The 19,976-nt window shown below is 41.7% G+C and overlaps 1 protein-coding gene across 8 annotated transcripts in view; it reads right to left on the minus strand.

Moving 5' to 3' along the window:
- The window catches only part of Rols (rolling pebbles), a 35,191-nt gene that overhangs the window by 1,589 nt on the left and 13,626 nt on the right, over positions 1 to 19,976 (minus strand). For 3 of the 8 annotated variants that reach the window (XM_071713228.1, XM_071713229.1, XM_071713232.1), the window contains 14 exons: positions 6,817 to 7,184; positions 6,369 to 6,489; positions 6,148 to 6,291; positions 5,876 to 6,016; positions 4,295 to 4,882; positions 3,867 to 4,198; positions 3,502 to 3,780; positions 2,913 to 3,356; positions 2,543 to 2,749; positions 1,849 to 2,115; positions 1,458 to 1,753; positions 919 to 1,370; positions 534 to 835; positions 10 to 429 (listed from right to left, as the gene is read on the minus strand). In XM_071713228.1, coding sequence (XP_071569329.1) covers positions 10 to 429; positions 534 to 835; positions 919 to 1,370; positions 1,458 to 1,753; positions 1,849 to 2,115; positions 2,543 to 2,749; positions 2,913 to 3,356; positions 3,502 to 3,780; positions 3,867 to 4,198; positions 4,295 to 4,882; positions 5,876 to 6,016; positions 6,148 to 6,291; positions 6,369 to 6,489; positions 6,817 to 7,184 — 4,361 coding nt within the window. The other 5 variants (XM_071713231.1, XM_071713230.1, XM_071713235.1 and 2 more) reach the window with 5 other exon arrangements.

Genomic DNA, 19,976 nt, shown 5'->3' on the forward strand with positions numbered 1-19,976 from the left:
ATTACTAACGTTCATCTTGCGCTTGCATCTGCTTAGATTTAGAAGAAAGTTCAAATGAAGTTGCGTAAAAGTTTGAAGCTGTAGCATCATATGACTTTGCTCCTGTCCTTGGCAATCTTCTTCTGGCGAAACTGGGAATTTTCTAAGAGCGTACGCGTATCGATGCGACGCTTCTTTCAATCTGTTCTTTCGATATAAAACATTACCATCTTCCAAAAGCTTATTTAATAGGATTATCAAAACGTCTGGTTTTCCTGCTGCCATAGCCCATGTAGCAGGACCTAGTTTAGCACCACGACGCAAGAAGCATTGAACCACTGGTATATTGCGACATCCGATAGCTCGGTCCAGAGGTCGCATGCCATGAAGATCAACATGTTCCACCGCGGCTCCCTTTTCGAGTAACAGTTGTACTAGCTTTGGATTACCCTGTATATACATATATATATATTTTTTGTTGTTGTAAATATCAGATCGCGAAAGTAATACACACGGCAAAGGACCTGGGTTGTGCGTACGAGAGAAAAGTCTACCTGGAATGCGGCCAAATCCAAAGGAGTTCTACCAGAATTGTCATTCGTATTGACATCAGAGCCGCGATCGAGCAACATTTGTACGGCGGTTACGCGTCCCCTAACGCAAGCCCAACTGAGAGCGGTGAGTCCCTCCTTGTCTTTCGTTTCTAGAGTCGATCCTTTATCGAGAAACAGCTCAAGTAGATTAATGTGACCTTCAGAAGCGGCCAACATTAAAGCAGTACGACCAGCTAGATCGCGTTGCTCCAGAAGCGATATAGTTTCGTCCGATACTGTATTCATGCTGATGGATAAATCTCCTGCGAAATAATTCAGCAACTAACAATCGAATACATAGCATACAATTTGATGACAATCTCAAGTTGAAAAGAGAAAAACAAACCTTGCAAAAGTCGTTCGGCAGTACCCCAATGTCCCTCCCTGGCGGCGAGCATGAGAGGAGAAAGGCCTTTCGTGTTCACAGCTATAGGATTGGCACCGCGAGCTAAAAGCGCGGAAACCGTCGCAGTCAAACCGTTTGCAGCGGAGATCGTTAGAGCGGTCTCGCCAATCAATGTATCGGGACGATCTACAATCACCTCTGCCATGTCCAAAAGATACTCTACAACCGCTTCGTGACCCTGCGACGCAGCCGCGACAACGGCTTGTTGGGCGGCTTCTTCTCTGCCTATTTCGAAAGCGCTGTTTTCTGCTTTATTTTCACTGGTTGGTACGACCCAGTCGCAAGCAAGAAGATACCCAACAACTGATAGTTTTCCATGTCTTGCCGCGTGCACCAAAGGACATTGGCCGGCCATGTCTACGTGTCCCAATGAAGCACCAGCGGCGGCCAATCTGTCAAGTATGTACATAACAATAAACAATTGCATCGTTTAAGAAAGAGAGAGAGAGAGAGAGAGAGAGAGAGATATGCAATTTTACCTTCTGACAACGTCACAATGTCCCCGGGCAGCCGCCAGTGATAGCGCAGTACAGCCTTGGCTGTTGGTCAGTTCAACGTCGGCGCCAAACTCAAGAAGAAGAGACACCATCTCGACGGAACCTTCGTGCGCGTACATGCATAGAACAGGTGCGTTACCCAAATATTCGGTAATGTGATTCGGTGATGCACCCGCCAGCAGGAGCAACCGCGATACCTTCACATTTGGGCTATAAATGTTTCGAAGCGTGCACAATGCCGAGGAGATGCATTCGGTCGATAAAGTCAGCCAAATTGCCTAAGGATGAATGAAGGAGAATCGAATAAGCTACGCTTTTACTACATTACGCTTGATTACTATTTCGTGTTGATTGTAAATAACGATTTACATACTTGTAAATCGCGCGAAGGCCAGCATGGAGCTACGCCTCTGTAAACGTGTGCCTTTAGCACATGGTGACCCAGTTCTAAAGCTTTGTCACCATCCAACGGCGCTTGAAGGCGAGACAGTCTGAATGCTATCGCCGCATGACCGAGTCTGTAGTCGCACAGGAATTTTGTTGATTCTCCCTCATCTCTTCTCATCAGCCATTCCCTGAACGATGGGTGAAAGAACATGTACGTATTGTCTAAGCGTTTCACAAGAAAGCCAGAGAGCATCTGATAAGAAAAAAAGGATGTCATTACATTAAATCGGCGAATGTATATTAAAAGAGTTGATATAACGTTTATGTAGCATTGTGCACAGGCTGACGATGTAACTAATTGTCAAATTATACATACATTGACAAGTAATCATACAAGTAAATATGTGAGGATATTTATATATAATACTAGTTCACATGATGAAATAATTATTCTTTCATTCGTTTTAATTACTTTCGTTATGTCTAATTGGAATATTTTCTATATTTTCGTCATTAAATTACTACGACTTACATTGTATTCGCACCGTATTCGGCAGAAAGACAGAGACAGAGAGAAAGAAAAGGAAAGAGTGAGATAATTGTACAATGTATCCGTTTAAAGATAATCCGTTATTAAGAATAGTCGTATTACTATATATCAAATTGTTTAATATACTTGCCTTAAATCTCTGCAAAAAATCATCCCATGAAATAAAATGATCTATATTTAGAGAATTGATGGAATAAAAAATTTCAGGTAGAGTTAGTGGATATAGAGCTGCCAGACAAACAGCCAGAAGAGGTTGTACTTTGTCGAAGGATGCTGCCGTAGGGAATCTCAAGTTAAAATGTAACTGAAAGATCTGCGCGAGAGAAACCGGTAATACCTAGGAGATGAAATAACGTTTGTTAAATTCCACATTTCCTTCGATATCTCTTTATGTTATCTTATAATTATGTATCTTATATATCGCCGAAGCAACAGCGGCTTGTATAATTACGATTATAAAAGTTAGTTAAAATAGAGAGATTGAAAAATATATCATGTACCTTGTAACTCGCAGATTTAGCGACTAAATGTCCGCTCTCGATAAGGTCAAGCGTCAGCTTAGCGAAGAGAAAACTACCTCTGGCTAGAGTGAGCAAATGTGAAGAGAATCTTGTCTGATTAGCGCTACACGATGATTCTGCCTTGCCGTTTACCGACGCAGTTACATTCGATTGGATGGAAGGACTTTGCGCTAATCTATAACCGACATAATCGGATAAATCCTTTGCGATACTGTTACCGATCGCATCGTTCGTAGTTTTGTCCAACGAGATTCTCGTATATGGTAGTTGCTTCGCGCAATCCAACAATTGCGTTCTGACCGTGCAAACGATCTTTAACCAACTAGGAATGTTAGGTGCATGCCTCGTTAAGAAAGAAGCTATAGTATCGCCTCTGTCTGGCCTGTGATACTCTGCTTCGCAAACGGCGTCGATCAATATTATCTGGAAATAGAATGTGCGTCGAGCAACGTTCACGACATAATAACGACACTTATATCGCGAGCGTTTCGTTCACCGATGAAAAAACAATTGTAGCTACGCAATTAAGCTACACGATAACGTGTTAATGCTCATTTCGTTTACCTACCATGTTCGAAGTTGGCAGTCTATTGGCTTTCTTCAGAGTCAAAAGTGGTTCGATAATACCTCTCGAGAGCGCGAGATCTGGATCAACGGTACATTCCCTTTGCGACAACGAGCCTTGAAGATGGGACTCGGACAAGAGGTATTCTCTATATGAGATCAATTGAGGAGCCTGGCACAGTTGCGCCGCTAGCGAGTGAATTAGATCTGGGACTAGGCAGGTACTGTTATTGTCGGCTTGGCAAAAGTGATAAGCCACAACGTGTGACGCTAATTCGCGGACCTGTAATTCGATATAACTGATTTGCACCTTCTCTTCACAAACTGTTAGAAAATATAGCATTGAGAGATAAACGCTGGCGAGCGTACCTTTTCATTAGTATGTCGAATGTTGGCTTGCAGAGTCGCGTTGGTATTCTGTTTCTCTCTCTCGTCGCATTCCTCGCTCTCTTTCGCCGATCTTGGCTGCTCTCTCCTTCTTCCGAAACAACTATGTTCCACTAGCTGTAAAACGAGTGCAGTTTTCCCCGTGCCTGACGATCCGGAAATCAAAATGCCGGGACTGGAGCCATTGATGACTGATTCTAATTCATGTAACAACCACTGTCGTCCTGCGAAAAGTGGATCTTCCTCTAGTAACGGCACCTCGAAGAATAATGGCTTCAGGTTTAACTGTGTCGTATGACGCTGAGCAAAACGTACTGAAATAAACACATATATGGATCTTTATTGTATTATGTATTCGAATATGTTACATATTTCGATTCGAACATAAAGAACGGAATGTTGGATATTACGTTTCGCGTCCATGGGACCTTTAACGTTACTGACTCTCGCCGATCTCCGGGCGCAGGATCGTCTGTTCTTCAACTGGCCGAACTCGTCGGTTTGACCCGCTTCTGCGGCGTTGACGGAATGTCTTCTGGGTGCGAGTGGGCTGGAGCTACCGTTCGAAAGGCCTGATACTGACACGGACATAGACATGGACATTGACGTGGACGCGGACAATGATGTGGAAATGGATGCTAGGCTACCAGCGCTGTCACAGTCTCTAAATTTAGTTTTCGCTTTAGCCTTGGCTTTCGGCTTGACGGAACATCGCAGCGCTGCCGCGGCCTCCGCTTCGCTCGACGTGCCCGTCAACGTTGACACTGGGCTCGTATTCGTTGATGCCAATGTCTGCGTCTCGAAGCTGGTCAGGCTGCTGAAGGAGGCCGCGGAGCTGTCGTGACCTTGTATCGGAGTTTGTGAGGGATACGCGCTTGATTCCACGCTCGCGTTTGCTCGATTGGATCCCAATAGTAGGCCCAGTCTCATGTACAGATCCGACTGTGATGATTTCCTGGTTTTCGAAGACAGCGGTTTCACGCAACCACCCTCATCGTCTGCGGAAAGAAGAAGTATATTAATAATTAGATGGTGCATGAATATAAAATAACTGATATCTAGTTGACAAATCCAGACAGTGCCGATCAAGATAGCAAGTGCTTCGTGCTGTATCCAAAAATTGACGGGCAAAACATAAAATCACACTACTAATTATAAAATACGCTTAGGCGGCTATGTTATCGTTAAAAATTTCAAGTTAAAGCAACTACAATCGAAAGTTGTAATGTTGCAAACGTCACGTATAGGGTAATCAGACTTGTAAAGATTTTCTTACGTTGATTAATTTTTATTTTAATTTTTATTCCGTTCGTCTAAGCGTATCTTTCTGACGCAACATATTCAGCGCTCTGCAAAATGTGAGAAATCAAACGCTAAATCCAGGCATACGTGATATTAATTACTAAATAATAAAAATATAAAACGTACTTGAAAATATTTTGCACATTCATTGACATATAAAAAATATTATGTATCTTGTTGATTTGAATCTATTCAGAGATTTTCCATTCTCTATTCTTTAGTAATATTAAAGTGGAACTAGTGGAAGAGTTTTGGCTACTTTGAATAGACAATGCCAAAGTCCGATTTAATTTGAAAACTAGCAATGCCAATAGAAAATGCGAGAGTATTTACAAAAAATATTATAGTCATTTGCTTTGATAAAAGGATAGAGGTACACACGACTCGACATGATTTTGACAAAAGCAACGATATATAATAATAAAATAACAAATAATGAGGTAATTATAATAAAGGATAATTACAAATTGCGGGTCATGCTTCTAAAAAGAGACACTACAAAAGGTGTTACCAGAAAGAAATAATTTTTGGCGCTAGCGATGGCTCTCCACGCCGAAAGGCGCGTGCTCACGCTTGCGCGCGTGACAGCTTTTATTCCTCTACAATTCTACATCCATTCGCAAACTCCAAGCATCTCAAACGTGTTTCAATAGCGATACACAACATCGAATTTGAAAAACTCCTCCTGCCTGCAACTTTATTCGACGAGCCGATGAGCTGATTCAGCCCGTCGTTAGCCGTGCCTTGACTACTGCTCCACAGAGACTTGATTTTTCCCAAGACAACACCGGGCCATCTTGTTTTTCCTTCCAAAGACGAAGTCATCCAAACTGTATATGTATGTGCAATTTTTGGCGTTATCAAGATACTTGACGTGATTTGAATCGGAAACGCGAAATTTTCTCTTCTCGGGAGAAGAGCAGCGCGAACCTACAGTTGATTTAAGAGAGAAAGTTTGTACCTGATAAGGCGGAAGGATTGTCATTTATAATCGGTTCGGGCGAGGATGCCGCGTGTCTCGAAGACCTCTGGACGGCAAAGGAACTTCTGAGCACTTTTGGGTTGAGAAAGAATCTCCTTCGTTGATTTGGTGGCGTGGGACAACCTACGGGGCACCGATTTTACGTTTTTTAATGTACATCTTGAGGCGAGACATTGATTGAATTGCACGCTTCAACGTACTTTGCGTCATTTTGAGTTTTTGCCGATCTTGAAAAGCAGAAGGAGCTGGAAGTGGCGAGGCCTTACTTTTCAAGTTCTTAGCTACCGTTATCAACGAGAGATTTTCTGCCGCGCCTCGCTGCTGAAAATAAAATAAAATAAAATAAAGTAAGATATTGTGCAAGATATTATGATTACTTAATCTCTTTATGCGACCGGTGTAATAAATGAGAAAATAACGAGAAAAAAAATTTACTTTCTCTTCTGGCATTCTTCGTTTTCACTTGCTTCCTATTCTTCCTAAATGTAACAAATTAAAAAGAGTGTGTTTCTCTCTATAAAAACATGATAACTTCCATAAACGGAAGGTGTTGAAACGATTTACATTTAAGAAGAAAAAAAGCAAAGCAAAGACGCGTTATCTCTCGTCTTTCGTCTTTCCCACGCGACAACAGGAGGGCCGGCTTACGTGTAAAACTCGCGATGGCAAATTAGCCCTCGTGGTGATCTTGGTACGTAGCCTGGGGCTGCCACAGAGAGAATTCACCGTCGATGACTCATCGAGCCAACCATCCGTGGGCGCGAAGGTGGACAGTGGTGCCGAGGTAACGTCCCTAAGAGATGGTTCTTCCAACCCGTCGTCGTCGTTGAGATCGCAGCCACGCAGACAAAGTGGACAGACCTCGCTGCGAAACAGGCAGGAGTAGCAGCGCTCGTGGCCGCAGGAATCGATCAGGCGACGTTTCTTGCCCTTGTCAAATGGCATTTCGCAGGATGGGCACGTAGATCCACCCAACATCCCCGTCGACTCGACCAACGCTCGTATTTGCGCCAAGTCTATAAACAGAGCACAATCATATATCATTTCAATTTTCATCGATAATTCTCTCTCCAAAAGTAGACCCAACTCGCAACTCGCAACTTGGGTCCGTTCAAGGTATCGAGATATGAAAGATCAGCGCGTAATGTACGAAAAATAAGAATAAATGTAATCTCACGTCGCGAATCAAAATCAACGTGCCATTTTAAGCCACTGAAAAAACCGATATGGTCGTTTGACAATTATAGGCTCATTCGTTGCGACTAAATCGTCGCAGAACTTTTGATATGTCGGTTAGCGGCGAGGACGAGACACACGTATTGTCACGTGAGTATCGAAGCGGCGACCGGCGACACTCGTTCATCACGAACACGCAAATCAATCGAATAATCACGCGAATCCAAGGCGCGCCATGTATGTACATACATGTACATCCTATTGTAGAAAGTAAGGTCAAGAGATTTCGCGTGCACGCTCCTCTCGAACGTGACCTTTTTTAACGATGCTTTGTCGAACGACGTTATATTCGCTCGATTAACTTGGAAACCACGAGTTTCTTTGCACGCGTACGCGCTAGTATTATATATATCGAGTATAATATTTGTGTGTATTTACTTTGGATAAAAGATCGATTAAACCGGAAAGAGCTAAATGCGGGAAAAACTGTAGTGGATGAGATACGCGTTAATGTATATTTGTCACAAATGGATAGAATGGATAGGACATCCAAGGTAGACATCCAAGGAATATGAAACAAGACGGAAAGAGAGAGATATGTGGTTAAATACGTGAAAAGTTGATTTCCTCCCTCTTCGATGGGCAGAGCTCGGCGAACAAAGTGCGGCGAACAGGGAAACGGGAAAGAAGAGAGGAGAAAAGAAGGAAGTCACACGACCCCTCGTACCGGTAACTCCGCGTGAGGCAGGTGCAACAAGAATCGCCTGGGTTACCGTAAGCTGGGTCAACGCACCGAGCACCGAGCACGACGAGCACCGAGTCTGGTGCGCGCCACGGAGACCAGCGGGCACAGCGGAGACCTCGCTTCTCGTTTTCTCAGGACGGAGGAGCTTCACTGACGCCTCACGCCTCACGCCTCACGCGTCCTCGTCGCGGGACCCAGGATCCAGTTTCCACTATCGCGTCTCGTCTCGCCTCGCCTCGCCTCGCCTCGCCTCGATATACATAGATGCCAATCGATTACAAACTACAATCTAATCACTAATGGATAGGATCGTCTCGCGATAATCCGATCAGCTAGACTAGCTAGAGTGACTCGCCCTTTGCAACACGATTGCCGATTATTTACATTTAACTTTTCTTTCGCCACGTACCACGTATCCTCCTAACATACACATTTTTCTTCCTTTATTCCTATTATTATAGTTTTAAATGCCGCGTACATATTGTACGCGTTATTCGTATTCTTCTCTCGTTGATATATCTACAGTTGTGCTTAATCGATGATCTCACAATCAGTTTCAAGAAGAATGGTAATTTTATTGCCATCTTAAATCATGTGTAGAAAGTTAAATTGCTTTCTTCCGATATCGCGTGGTGTATTATCGTTTTAAACTGGATCGATCCGTTTTGCTAACGCCGGTGAAACGCGATCTCTCACGATATGCGGCATCGATGATTTTGCAACGACAGTTACGCGTGGTTCCGCGCAAATATTTGACACGACAGAGCTTTTTGTATGAAGAATGCATCTCGCGTCAGTCCGTGAAAATTTGTACAATCGCGTCGAACAAATGAGAATGTTGTCTATGTCTATGAGAAGAAATTAGAATTTATTCATCCCATTTTTGCTCGAAACGACGCGCGACGGCGAAATACGACATATCCACTGGCCGACCTCGATGGAGCGAGAACGAGGGCGATTAAAATCCGTTCGCCAAGTGGGAAAACAACAAAGTGGAACAGAGCAGAACGACCGGAGACCACGACCACCTGTTGGCTGATCTGCTGGCCGGCTTCTCCGTCTCCGTTCTCCACACGTTTCGTCTCTCCCTCCCCCCCTCTCTCTCTCTCTCTCTGCATGTCTTCTCGTAAATTAGGTCTTGTAGATTACCTGAATCACACACAATACTAAACCTTACTACCTACGAAAGCCATGGTTCTTTTCCCGTTTAACAGAGACAATTATTGGCAATTCCAGTGCAATTTAAAATTTGTGTTATTTTTGCTTTTCTGCATTCGTTTATCTTCAAGTTTTGATCTTCAAGTTTTAGATTTAAACAATCTAAAATTCTAAAGAAAAAACAGAGAAAATGAGATTGATAATAATCTGGATCTGGATAATGCTATGAGAACGGTAAGAGACACAGCGAAGAGGCCACCGAATGGAGAACGGCTGCAGTTATCTGGTCGTCGTGTTTCGGTTTCGACGAGTCACGTGTATTAATCGTTATTCGGTGCCCAGAAGAGTGAGAGAAAGTTACTTTACCGAGGTGCTCGCCTACAGTCCTGTCGTATTTAAATCCTGTCGCGTCGCGTTGGTACCTTCGATATACCGGGAGGCTATGAAATATCGTGATATCGCTAAATCGTAGCGTTTCTCAAAGTAGGTCACAAGTGTTGCATAACGCTATAAAATTTAAGATTAACATAAAAGAAATGCAATTATATAGTACGTTATTTATACCTCGCGTTTATACCGAATGAGAATAAAGTCCAGAATAAAGTATGCAAGAATCGAAATTTAGTTTAGTAGAATTAATAAAATGAGAAAATATTACCAACATCTAAAACTAGAGATTATCTGCTTGCTAGATTATCTTTCATTTTTCATCTCGACGCAAGATGTGATCGAATTAGGATTTACCTGGTTGTTTCTATGAAATGATATGGTTCATCGTTGTGACGCCATCGCTGATAAGGCATATTAAATAACGGGAATATATGAGATTTCGTGCTTCATGGATCAAATAAACGAAGAGAAAAAATGCTCGCGCTTATCGCTTAGCAGCGCTCTTTTTCATACTCGAAAATTGTGACACGGCAGCATTGATATCTTGCTCATATAATTATCAGTATATACATTCCGCGACACGGAAATTCTTTCTATTGCACATATAATTGCGTTAAAATTATTCTTATATTTTCATACGCCATTCTTTCCTCTCTCTTTTCTATCATCAAATAACACGCAAATAATACGCATATAATCTCAATAGATTTTCAATCTTATCTGTCGTCTCGTTTATACACTTTAACGTTTGCACGTGGATTTGACGAACATGGACACAAATATTAATTTAGATAACAGAGTGTTGTCTTATGTAGACCCGCCTTAAATGCAATTTCTAGATACATAAATGCGTTTTTCGCAACAGGCACAAAGTACGAATTAGCTCGTATCACAGGTCACAGATTAAACAATCAACAAAGTCGTTAAGTAATAAGATGCAATAATTTACTTAATGTTTTATTACGTTTAGTAAACTTTTCTTATTGACTTTTTACCTTTGAGGAAAGAAAATGTGTGTCTAAACGCACTATGGAATCATCGCCTATAACCACGCCTATTTGCATAGATTAAATTATCGTTTATTTCGATCGCTGTCTGCTGGGTATTTTATGTGTGTCACCAATTTGTAAAATATATCTTTTTTTTTGCGACTCAGCTGGTGCATTACATAGCGTTCGCCGTCAATTTTTTTATTCAGGTCAGGTCGGTTGACGAGCTAAGTTATTTCAGATTCTTTCGATATGATTACGGATTTGTTTCTCAAAAGCAATGCTTATCACTCGTTAAATCTTGCTTCGATAACATCATCTTGATAAACAGGCTGACAGACGTGCCTATCGGTGTCTAGTGCCATTTCAGCCGAAATATATCATGCTCTTAAAACGTGTGAATAATATTTCTGTTTCAGTTGCTAAATCTATCTATTACTAAATATAACAGCGCAGTGTCATTATCATTTCTATTATCACATAAATCGAGGAATGTCGTTGTGCAGCGTGTGCGATTGTGCTCCACTTTCCCGTTTCATGGTTCACATAATTCCGCTAAACGCATTTGCGAGAGAGAGAAAGAGATTAAAATTTTTCGCAAATAAATTATGATAATTTTCAATCTCTTCCTATATAAAGAATCAATAGGGAGTAAGTATCAATATAACACACACACACACACACACACACACACACACACACACACACACATCCATGAGTACATTGGTTATTCAGGTTCTTGGTTCTTAGAATGGGCAGCCAGACGCGACACGATCCGTTGATCGTAAGACTGCTGGTCGCCTCGCTAGTCTCGCTACTCCGCGTATTCCTCTCACTCACCTCACGACACAACCGCCCACCGCATGCATATATTTGCAACATACCGTCATAATAGGTATTCCATAATCATACGCTGCAGGCAAAACTTTTGCCGAGCTTGTCACAGATTAGAAATAAACTTAAAAAATATTATCCATTAATAAATTACAAATATACAATACTTTTCAGCCATGTATTCCTAAGAAGCTGGATATCTCTAAAAAAGAAGACCTAAAAAAGAAAGATCTACAAGAAATGAATATTTGGCATAAATATTCATTTCACAGACAGAAAAAAATGTACAAGGGTTGATACTTTTTTCAGGTATTGATGATCTCTCATCGTTAACACATATTATACTATATGTATACAATATTTTTCAAGTGTTAAAAAGGAAAAGGCACGAATGCACAAGAATGCATGTTCAGCTAACATGAATATCTTTGAATGCTTACGGGATGGTTGAAAATCGAGCAGTTTCTTTTAGCGAAAAACATTTCCCCTTCGATACGTTTCTTCTAATTTAATTAATTATTATTTAAATAATTTAATAACACACAGACACACACACACACACACACACACACACACACACACACACACATCTATCACAAGTTCGATATCCTTCTTTACGCAGAAATATTTAAGCATATTACGTTTGCGTATGTTAAAAAAAAAGAAAAGAAATTTTTTTATTAATTTCCGAGCGAACGTATATAGAAAATAAAGTCTTCGATGTGACAAGAAAGTGAGTCACACAACAAACGTTCTGAGATCATCACGCGTGTACGTACCTCTTTCAAGGTCTATTTCGCGCGAATTACATACAATACAAGTTCGGGTGATGCATTCACATATCGTCAAAAATCCCTTTCTCGAAAGAAAAGTTCGTCAGTCATAAACAAGTAACTTGACTGTATAACTGGATGTTCTATGTTCGCACTGGCGCACGAAATTGTATTAGGTTGAAAGAAACTCTGCATCCTCCGTTCTTTATCCGCATCCTGCCGAACTGCATAAACAGGTGTGCGCATTTCGCAAGGATGCAGTGCGTGACGAGAGTACAATTATAAGTGCGAGTCATATTGGATCCGTCATGTTGGCAAATTCGGGTCTCTTTTTCGCAAGCCATGCCGCTTCTTTTCGCGAGACGCACCTCTCGAAGGAACGATTTCAACTGACCCACTTATTGACGTGTGGTCGTGGCTTTTATTATAATTATAATGTAAAATATGTTTAAAATAGATGATATGCAGTCACACACCCACACCAACCAAGAGACACGCGCACACAGAGGGAGGGAGAAATATTTATTTATAATTTGTGTGTCATACATATTACAGAGATTAATATATTGAAATAATTAAAATTTATGAATATATTCAATGTGAGATAAATGTCCACGTTCTAAATGCAGGTGACAGAGAAAGTTAGACGCTGTTGTATTCAAGGCAAGGTGTGCGTTACAGGTGTGTATATTTCGTAACTATAATATATATATGTATTGCATGCAGGTTGTCGTGGGATATTAGTGGATATAGCCTGTGCTTTTTCAGTACTCACAATCAATAAACATGCGTTTGAATTACGTGAGAAAGATTTCTTCTCATTGTCAGTTTCATAAGGATACTTATTTTACATACGAGTAACAAAGCTATCGTATCCAAGCTCTATTAGATTTACATCAATTTTGTGTTACATAGGTACTTATAAGATGTATTATTTTTATTAAATTCGTTGATCCGCACAGGATGTTATCTCTTTCTCTAAGATTATTCATAAATAACGATAATAATATAATTGTCAACTTATATTATACAAATTCTTTCACGATATATACCTATATTCAAATATATAGATCAAATAATAATAAAAAAAAATAAATAAATAAAATTTCAATGCTTAGATTTGCTATGCTATTAAATGTTGCATTTCTGTTTGATCGCGATTTTTTCGATTTTTTGCGTAAAGTTGTACCTTCGAAGCCACTGTATCATTTGTTTCTCATTCTATCATACATAAAGGAATCGTAAAAATTGTTTCCGAGTGCAAATAAAGTGAAGAATAAATGAATAACGTTTGCGACGCGGCGTCAGAGGGATATCGGAGATAAACTGAAAGCATGTTGAATCGAATCTCAAGAAGGCTTTCCTTGGCTTCGCTCTACAGTTAATTCCGTCTTCCGATAGTAGCGGCGTCTTATCTGCGACTCGACCATCGACGCATGCCTCTGTGTGTGTGGTCTAACACAACCGGTTAAATACAACTAACATCGAGACCAGCACATTTTCCCTCCCTACCTTCCTTCCTCCTCTCAAAGTGTTAATTGCATCGCGTCAAATCCGGTACCGCATCGAGAAGATCACGTTCGGTGTATCTTTGGTCTTTGGTTTATCCGAATTCGAGCCGATATCGGCTTGATTCGTTTTCATCTCATCGACTGACAATAATGAGTTTTATCGTAGGTCGTAGGAGATTTCTTTAAGCGCGACATATGGTTGGCGTGACCGGTGACAACTGACAAGCGTGAAGTTTATTTTCGAAATAATTCATTTCAACGCGAACCAGTCCACGGGTAAATATACATATACATACGAATACTAAAGAACGGAAGTTCGTTGTTCCACTCTAGGACGTCAAGCACTCAAACGTGCCTTTAAATTAGAATGTATGTAACGTACGTCAGTTTCCCACCTTTAATTCGCGCTCTATTTAACGCTATCGAGACGAATCTCGAAGCGTTCAGACTAAAGTTGAAGATTATTATGATTCCGCAAGAAAATCAGACGTTGCACTGGACGCACTCGACAACTCGTTATTAAACTCATTCGAGAATTAAATTTACACTATTATGCCATTAAATTACTTTTTAAGACATACACTACTATCGAACTGTCTTTCCTAAAGAGATATTACTCTCTAACACTCTACATATTAGGGTATCGTATATACGGAAAAAAATCGAATGATTTATGTATAAAAAGCGTTAATCTAATCTTCTTGCGTAATAAAAGAGATTTTTTGCGCAAGAGAGTGACAGACTTGTTATCAGACTCGTAGCATGCGTACTTGAGAAAACTTTGTGTAAAGTTTAATCGCGTCTCTAATAATAAACGACAGCACGCGATCTAAGCGCCAGAGAGTCAACGAGATTGCACCGTGCACGCGACGAGCGACGAATAGATCGCACACTCTCTCTCTCTCTCTGCCTTTTCATAATTTTGTTGCATGTTGAGAATGTACCAAGAACCACTGATGCCACTGATGCGTCTCGTAATTAACTCTAAAACTGTACATTCTAGTAGTTTCTTTTATTTTGTTAAAGCTGTCACGCAATACCTCATCGAAAAGGTATGCCACGAGATACTTGAGAATGGAAACATGCAATTTCTAGAATGCAATGACTAGAATGTAAGATTCGTCGCAATTCTACACGTGTTTTGAATGTTGAATAGATTTGATTCGTTCACGCAAGTTTAACACGCACTTGAAAACTTTACTTCCTAGAGAAATTGAATTTTCGGATACTCGAGATCACGCATCGAGTAAATCTTGACTGCGACTATGTTTCGCGACTATATTGAAAAACAATAATTGCGAGTAAATGTTGTAAAGAAGAAAAACTGAAAAATGGACAATCTCCGGGGCGTAAAGTACTTACCGAGCACGGAGAGGCTGAGACCGGAGTTAGGGCGAGGCGATCTGTCGGGGGGCGCCATGTCGCTTCTCTCTCCCCCTCTCCTTCACTTTCTTTCTTTTTTCTTTTTCACTTTCCTCTTATCTCAATTGGTTCTTTTTTATTCTTCTTCACGCGCAGATACGTGCTTTAATCCGGCAGCAGAGACTGTCGTACATCACACGGTGTAATACACACGAGTCACATCACACATATCCACAAACTGGAGTAGCGCGCGTAATATGGCTGATGGAGATACGGTGAATTGGAACGCGCACCTGACGACCTGACGACCTGACGACCTGACGACCGTCGCCGACTCGCGGCTATTGCGGACCACGTACGCGACGGTGAGAAGGAAATCTACGCGATCTCGACTGATCTCGCGCGTCGTAATCATTCTCTTTTTCTCATCTTTCTTCTTTCCATTTTTCTATTTGTATCTCAAAGCACCGGCATGGAAAGATAAATGTCAAACGCGCGAACACGCGACGAAGGTTCGTGGCGCACTGACTCACTGACTGCCACCAGTGCCGCCAGTTTCTGCCAGGCACTAGGCAGGAGTCCCAGGCTACACAGCCGAGCGCAGCGCGAAGCAGCGCGAAGCAACGAAGCGCAGCGCAACGCGGTTGAGCGGCTTGAGCGGGGCTGAGCTCGGCGCGATGACCGAGTTGGCTGATTGGCCGACAGCCCCGGCAGCTCCGGCAGGTCGGTTGAGTTGAGTCGAGTTGAGTTGAGTTGACTCGAGTCGCTTGGTCGCGGCCGCTCCGACAACTTTGCCGATCCTCAGTATCCTCACGCCTCACGGTCGTTCTTTCACAATGAGAGAACTCTCTATCTCCGTTCCTCTTTCCTTTTCTCTCTCTCTCTCTCTCTCTCTCTCTCTCTCTCTCTCTCTCTCTCTCTCTCTCTCTCTCTCTCTCTCTTCCGCTCTCGATCCGCTCCATCAATCTCTCTCTCCCTCGCCGCGTCCTTTTCATCCTCCGCCTCGCTAGAGCGGCGCGTGCGCGTCCACTGGCCGCCAAGTCTTCTGCTCTGACGTCTTACAAGCGTACACGTTACATGCAAGTCTTACGCGCTATCATGAAAGTTGTCACTTGTCACTTTCCGGTTTTCTACGTGCCGTAAAACGTGCCGTTTTGCCCAATCTAAACCCGCGATTTTGTCAATCGCTAAAAACTCGTCACTCGTAAAACCAGCAAAACTTTCCATATGGAAAATGCGTTTGGAAAAGAAATAAATAAAGCGGAAGCGACCGTTGGCGCACGAGTGAAATTGGAAAACGCCGAATAGATTTCTCATTCGTAGCTTTATACATATATTACACTTTTCGATATGTTATAATGTAATAAGAGCAATAAGCAATAAGCAATAAGCAATAAGCAATAAGAGAATAAAATTGTCTTTCATGTATAATACAATATATTCTTACAAACGTTCGTGTATTCATCATAAATCGTAAAAGATCGCGACGGCGACGTACGATAGCGATAGAAAGGATATTGCTGGACGAGCCGGCGCGGGCGCCCGGCTTCCGCGTGCGACAAGTGCGTCCGCGCTCTTTAGGATCGCGTTTAGCATTTGTACTCGCGAAACATTACTTTCTACTTTCACATCTCAGCCTAATATACGATTTTTACATGCGCCCGGATATTTTTCTCCTCCTTTGCGTCGGCGTTGGAAGGTCCACGTCGAGAGTCCACAAAAATCCTGGGACTATGAAAACGGCTATCGAAAACGGCTTCGATTATCCCAACGAAAAAGAGAAAGGGTACATGGAGAAAGCTCCAGGGTGCATTCACCGTTTGTTCCATCTTTGATTTAGCCGAGTTTAGGCGATCATGCCGAGTGTCAAGTCTCAAGTCTCGCGTGATCGCTTTCAGATCATTATTCGTTCAGTTCGCGATTCGCAAAGCCTCGTGATTCGCTAGTCGCGAGTTAAAAGATTCAGATATACCAGATGTACCTAGATCGTAGATGCATCGCTAATTTGTTTTGTAAGCTATCCGCTTTTCCTATTTATCTACCGCGGTAAATGTATGTACCGCGGTCTGTTGTATTGTGCCTGTCTTTGACAATTGGCAAAGTCATCAATCATTTCCATCTCGACAAGTTTATGACAAGTTTATGACAAGTAGCAAGGTCCGATCTGTCTGTAAGTTTGATTTTTAGTGCAGATGACGGAAGAAGCAATTGGAAAAGAAATGACGATGCATTCCAAGAGTCTGCATAATCTATACTCGCGAGAGATTTTGCTTTTTAAATCTCCTACGGTAAAAATTGTATTCTAAAATTCTGGAACAATTAAGAGAGGAAGTTTGTTAAAGTAAGCGAGACTCGTTATAAAACGATATTTTTTGAAGCGGAAAACAGACTCTTGCTTTCCAGAAGCTTGTGTCGGTAGTCGTAAAACGGTAGTCGAGCTTTCGACTATACCGATACTAGGATATTTACCGCGGCATTACAATCGCCGCTAATAGCTAATTTACATGCAACGCCGCGCGCGAATCCTGATGAAACATATAAATTTCCTACGGATTGATGTTAAAATGTTAATTTTATTCGTTGAAAATGGAAAGGAATGTCCCGTCGCACGTTGTAGATAGTTTTAGGCTGATTTCCAAAATTTAAAGTGAGCACAATTCGTTTGATTGACGACGATCGACCAAATGGGATGGATTGGTTTGGGGGCGATGAGAAAGTAAGCTATTCAAAATATTATATATAAACCAGTTTCAAAACAAACTAAAAACACTTTCTATCATTGGTAAAAAATAATTAGTGGTATAAGTTTGATTTTTTACGCACTACCGAAAACGCACGATACCGAACGTATCGCAATCAGGCGCGTTAGCTGTAATAATATATATATATATATATATATATACACGCGATATATTTTCATAAAGACTCGAGAAAACGTAGCCGCGAATTAGCGAATTAGCGAATTAGTAAAAGCGGTGCAGCTGACTCTGGGTCGTCGACGTGCAAACGTATACAGAGGTACGTTGTTGCACCTTTCTACTTGTGGGCTAGTGCAGCGGATGCGAGTGGGCGGACGGGATCCAGGTAGGCAGAGCCCACGTTGAAACGAGCATCGGTAATTAAACGGGCACCTTGCTCGACAGACTCGTCATTAAAAACAACGACGACGACGACGACGATGACGATTCGCGTCACGCTCCGCTTATTACTTCTGTTCCAAGCGCTGTTCCATGCACTTGCGTCGCATGGTCGTCGGACGCACAGTTCGATCACTGCAGTATCTCACTGCGAGGTTTCAATATTTCAATCGCCGACTATTTAAAATAAAATTAATACAATTAAATTGATTAACCGATCAAAGCGATTTTTTTGTAAGCTTTGTTTACATTTGTAGAATGAAAGAGATGGATTTCAAACTTTGTTCAGATACGGAGCTAGCTCGAAGCAGCTAGATTCCGCCAATTTTTAGATGTTAATTTAAAGTTTGGAACAAAGCGATAAAAACTTTCGTAGCCGATCTCGTCGCAACGAGATACAGGCTGACTGTATGTATCGGTATGTATTGGTAAAGGCTTAGGGGCACAGAAGGCTTCGTGCCTCGGCAAGTGTGTTGCAAGACGGGCCTTATACGGATCTCCCGACGCGACGCGACACGACGCGACGCAAGGTTCAGTTTCGAGCAAAAAGAACCGTTGCGTCGCGCAGGTCGCGCTGCGGCACTATACTATAACACGCGGTCGGTGGATCTCACCGGCGCGCGGCGCGGCGCGGCGGCACCATTCGCTAATGTTGCATTTTAACAATCAATTTTCAATGCTTCTAACAATAAAGTCTCTCTGTGTTGTATATTCGTGACAATAGCAAATGCGCGTGATGGCCATTGAACGGCATTTTACAAGACCGAAAATTATTCGCGTTAGTTGAAGCTCGACCGGCGTATTAAGTACAATTGGATGCGTGGGCAACGTTAAACGTTAAATTGTTCCGCTAATCGTCACGATAGGAGACGATGCGACAAGATTACTCGCCCACGACCGAGTTTCCTGCAGGACTGACGAAAACATGCGTTACACGCGGCCTGGATATAATTGCGGGATAAATAATAATCATGGTAATTAAGCGGGCAAGGAATGACATAAATAATAAGTTTAAATACTGCTCCTCCCCCCTCCGCCCGATAATCATTTGCAATTACTGTGCAGCGTTTTCTATTCTTTGCGGACGAGTGTGTGTGTCGAGTATTGGTAATGAAATCCCAACAAATCTCTCGATGATAACAATCAACTATTATCGCATGTCACTGACAATATTACGGATATCCGAGAGAAGTCGGATATATAAAAATATATATCAGTCGATGGAAAGAAGAAAAAGAAACGTCTCGAGAGTTTATAAATCGCATCCACGAAATGAACAGGTGCGTTAAATCGGCCGCGCATTTATATAGCTTACTAATAAACGTCTTAGCTGCAACCACGAGATTTCTCTTGCACTGATCGTGAGAGCGTTCGCCATATTTTTATCGTGACGCGACGTTAATAAATGTGAAAGTGGAATGTCGCGGATAATCACGGAATAGCCATTACTCAAAAAGTCGATTTTTAATCGTCTCTTCGCATCATTCATGGCAACGTGTTTCAGTCATGTTTCAGTCATTTCAGTGTTTCAGTGTTTCAGTATTTCATAATATTGGAAATTTGCGATGTTGATTAACAAACTATCTGTGTGTTCTCTTAAGTCTTTGGTAACTTTTTGATTTTGATCTTAATCTCTTATATTTTTCTCATGTGTTTATATTCCTGCTCTTGACCGTAGCACTTTTAATGTCAACAGAGATTTGCGATAGATTCATACTAACAATTATAAATGT

Source organism: Temnothorax nylanderi, unplaced genomic scaffold (genome assembly GCF_030848795.1).
Source record: "Temnothorax nylanderi isolate EJ_2023f unplaced genomic scaffold, tnyl_v1.0 TNYL_tig0122_pilon, whole genome shotgun sequence".
Lineage (NCBI taxonomy): Eukaryota > Metazoa > Arthropoda > Insecta > Hymenoptera > Formicidae > Temnothorax > Temnothorax nylanderi.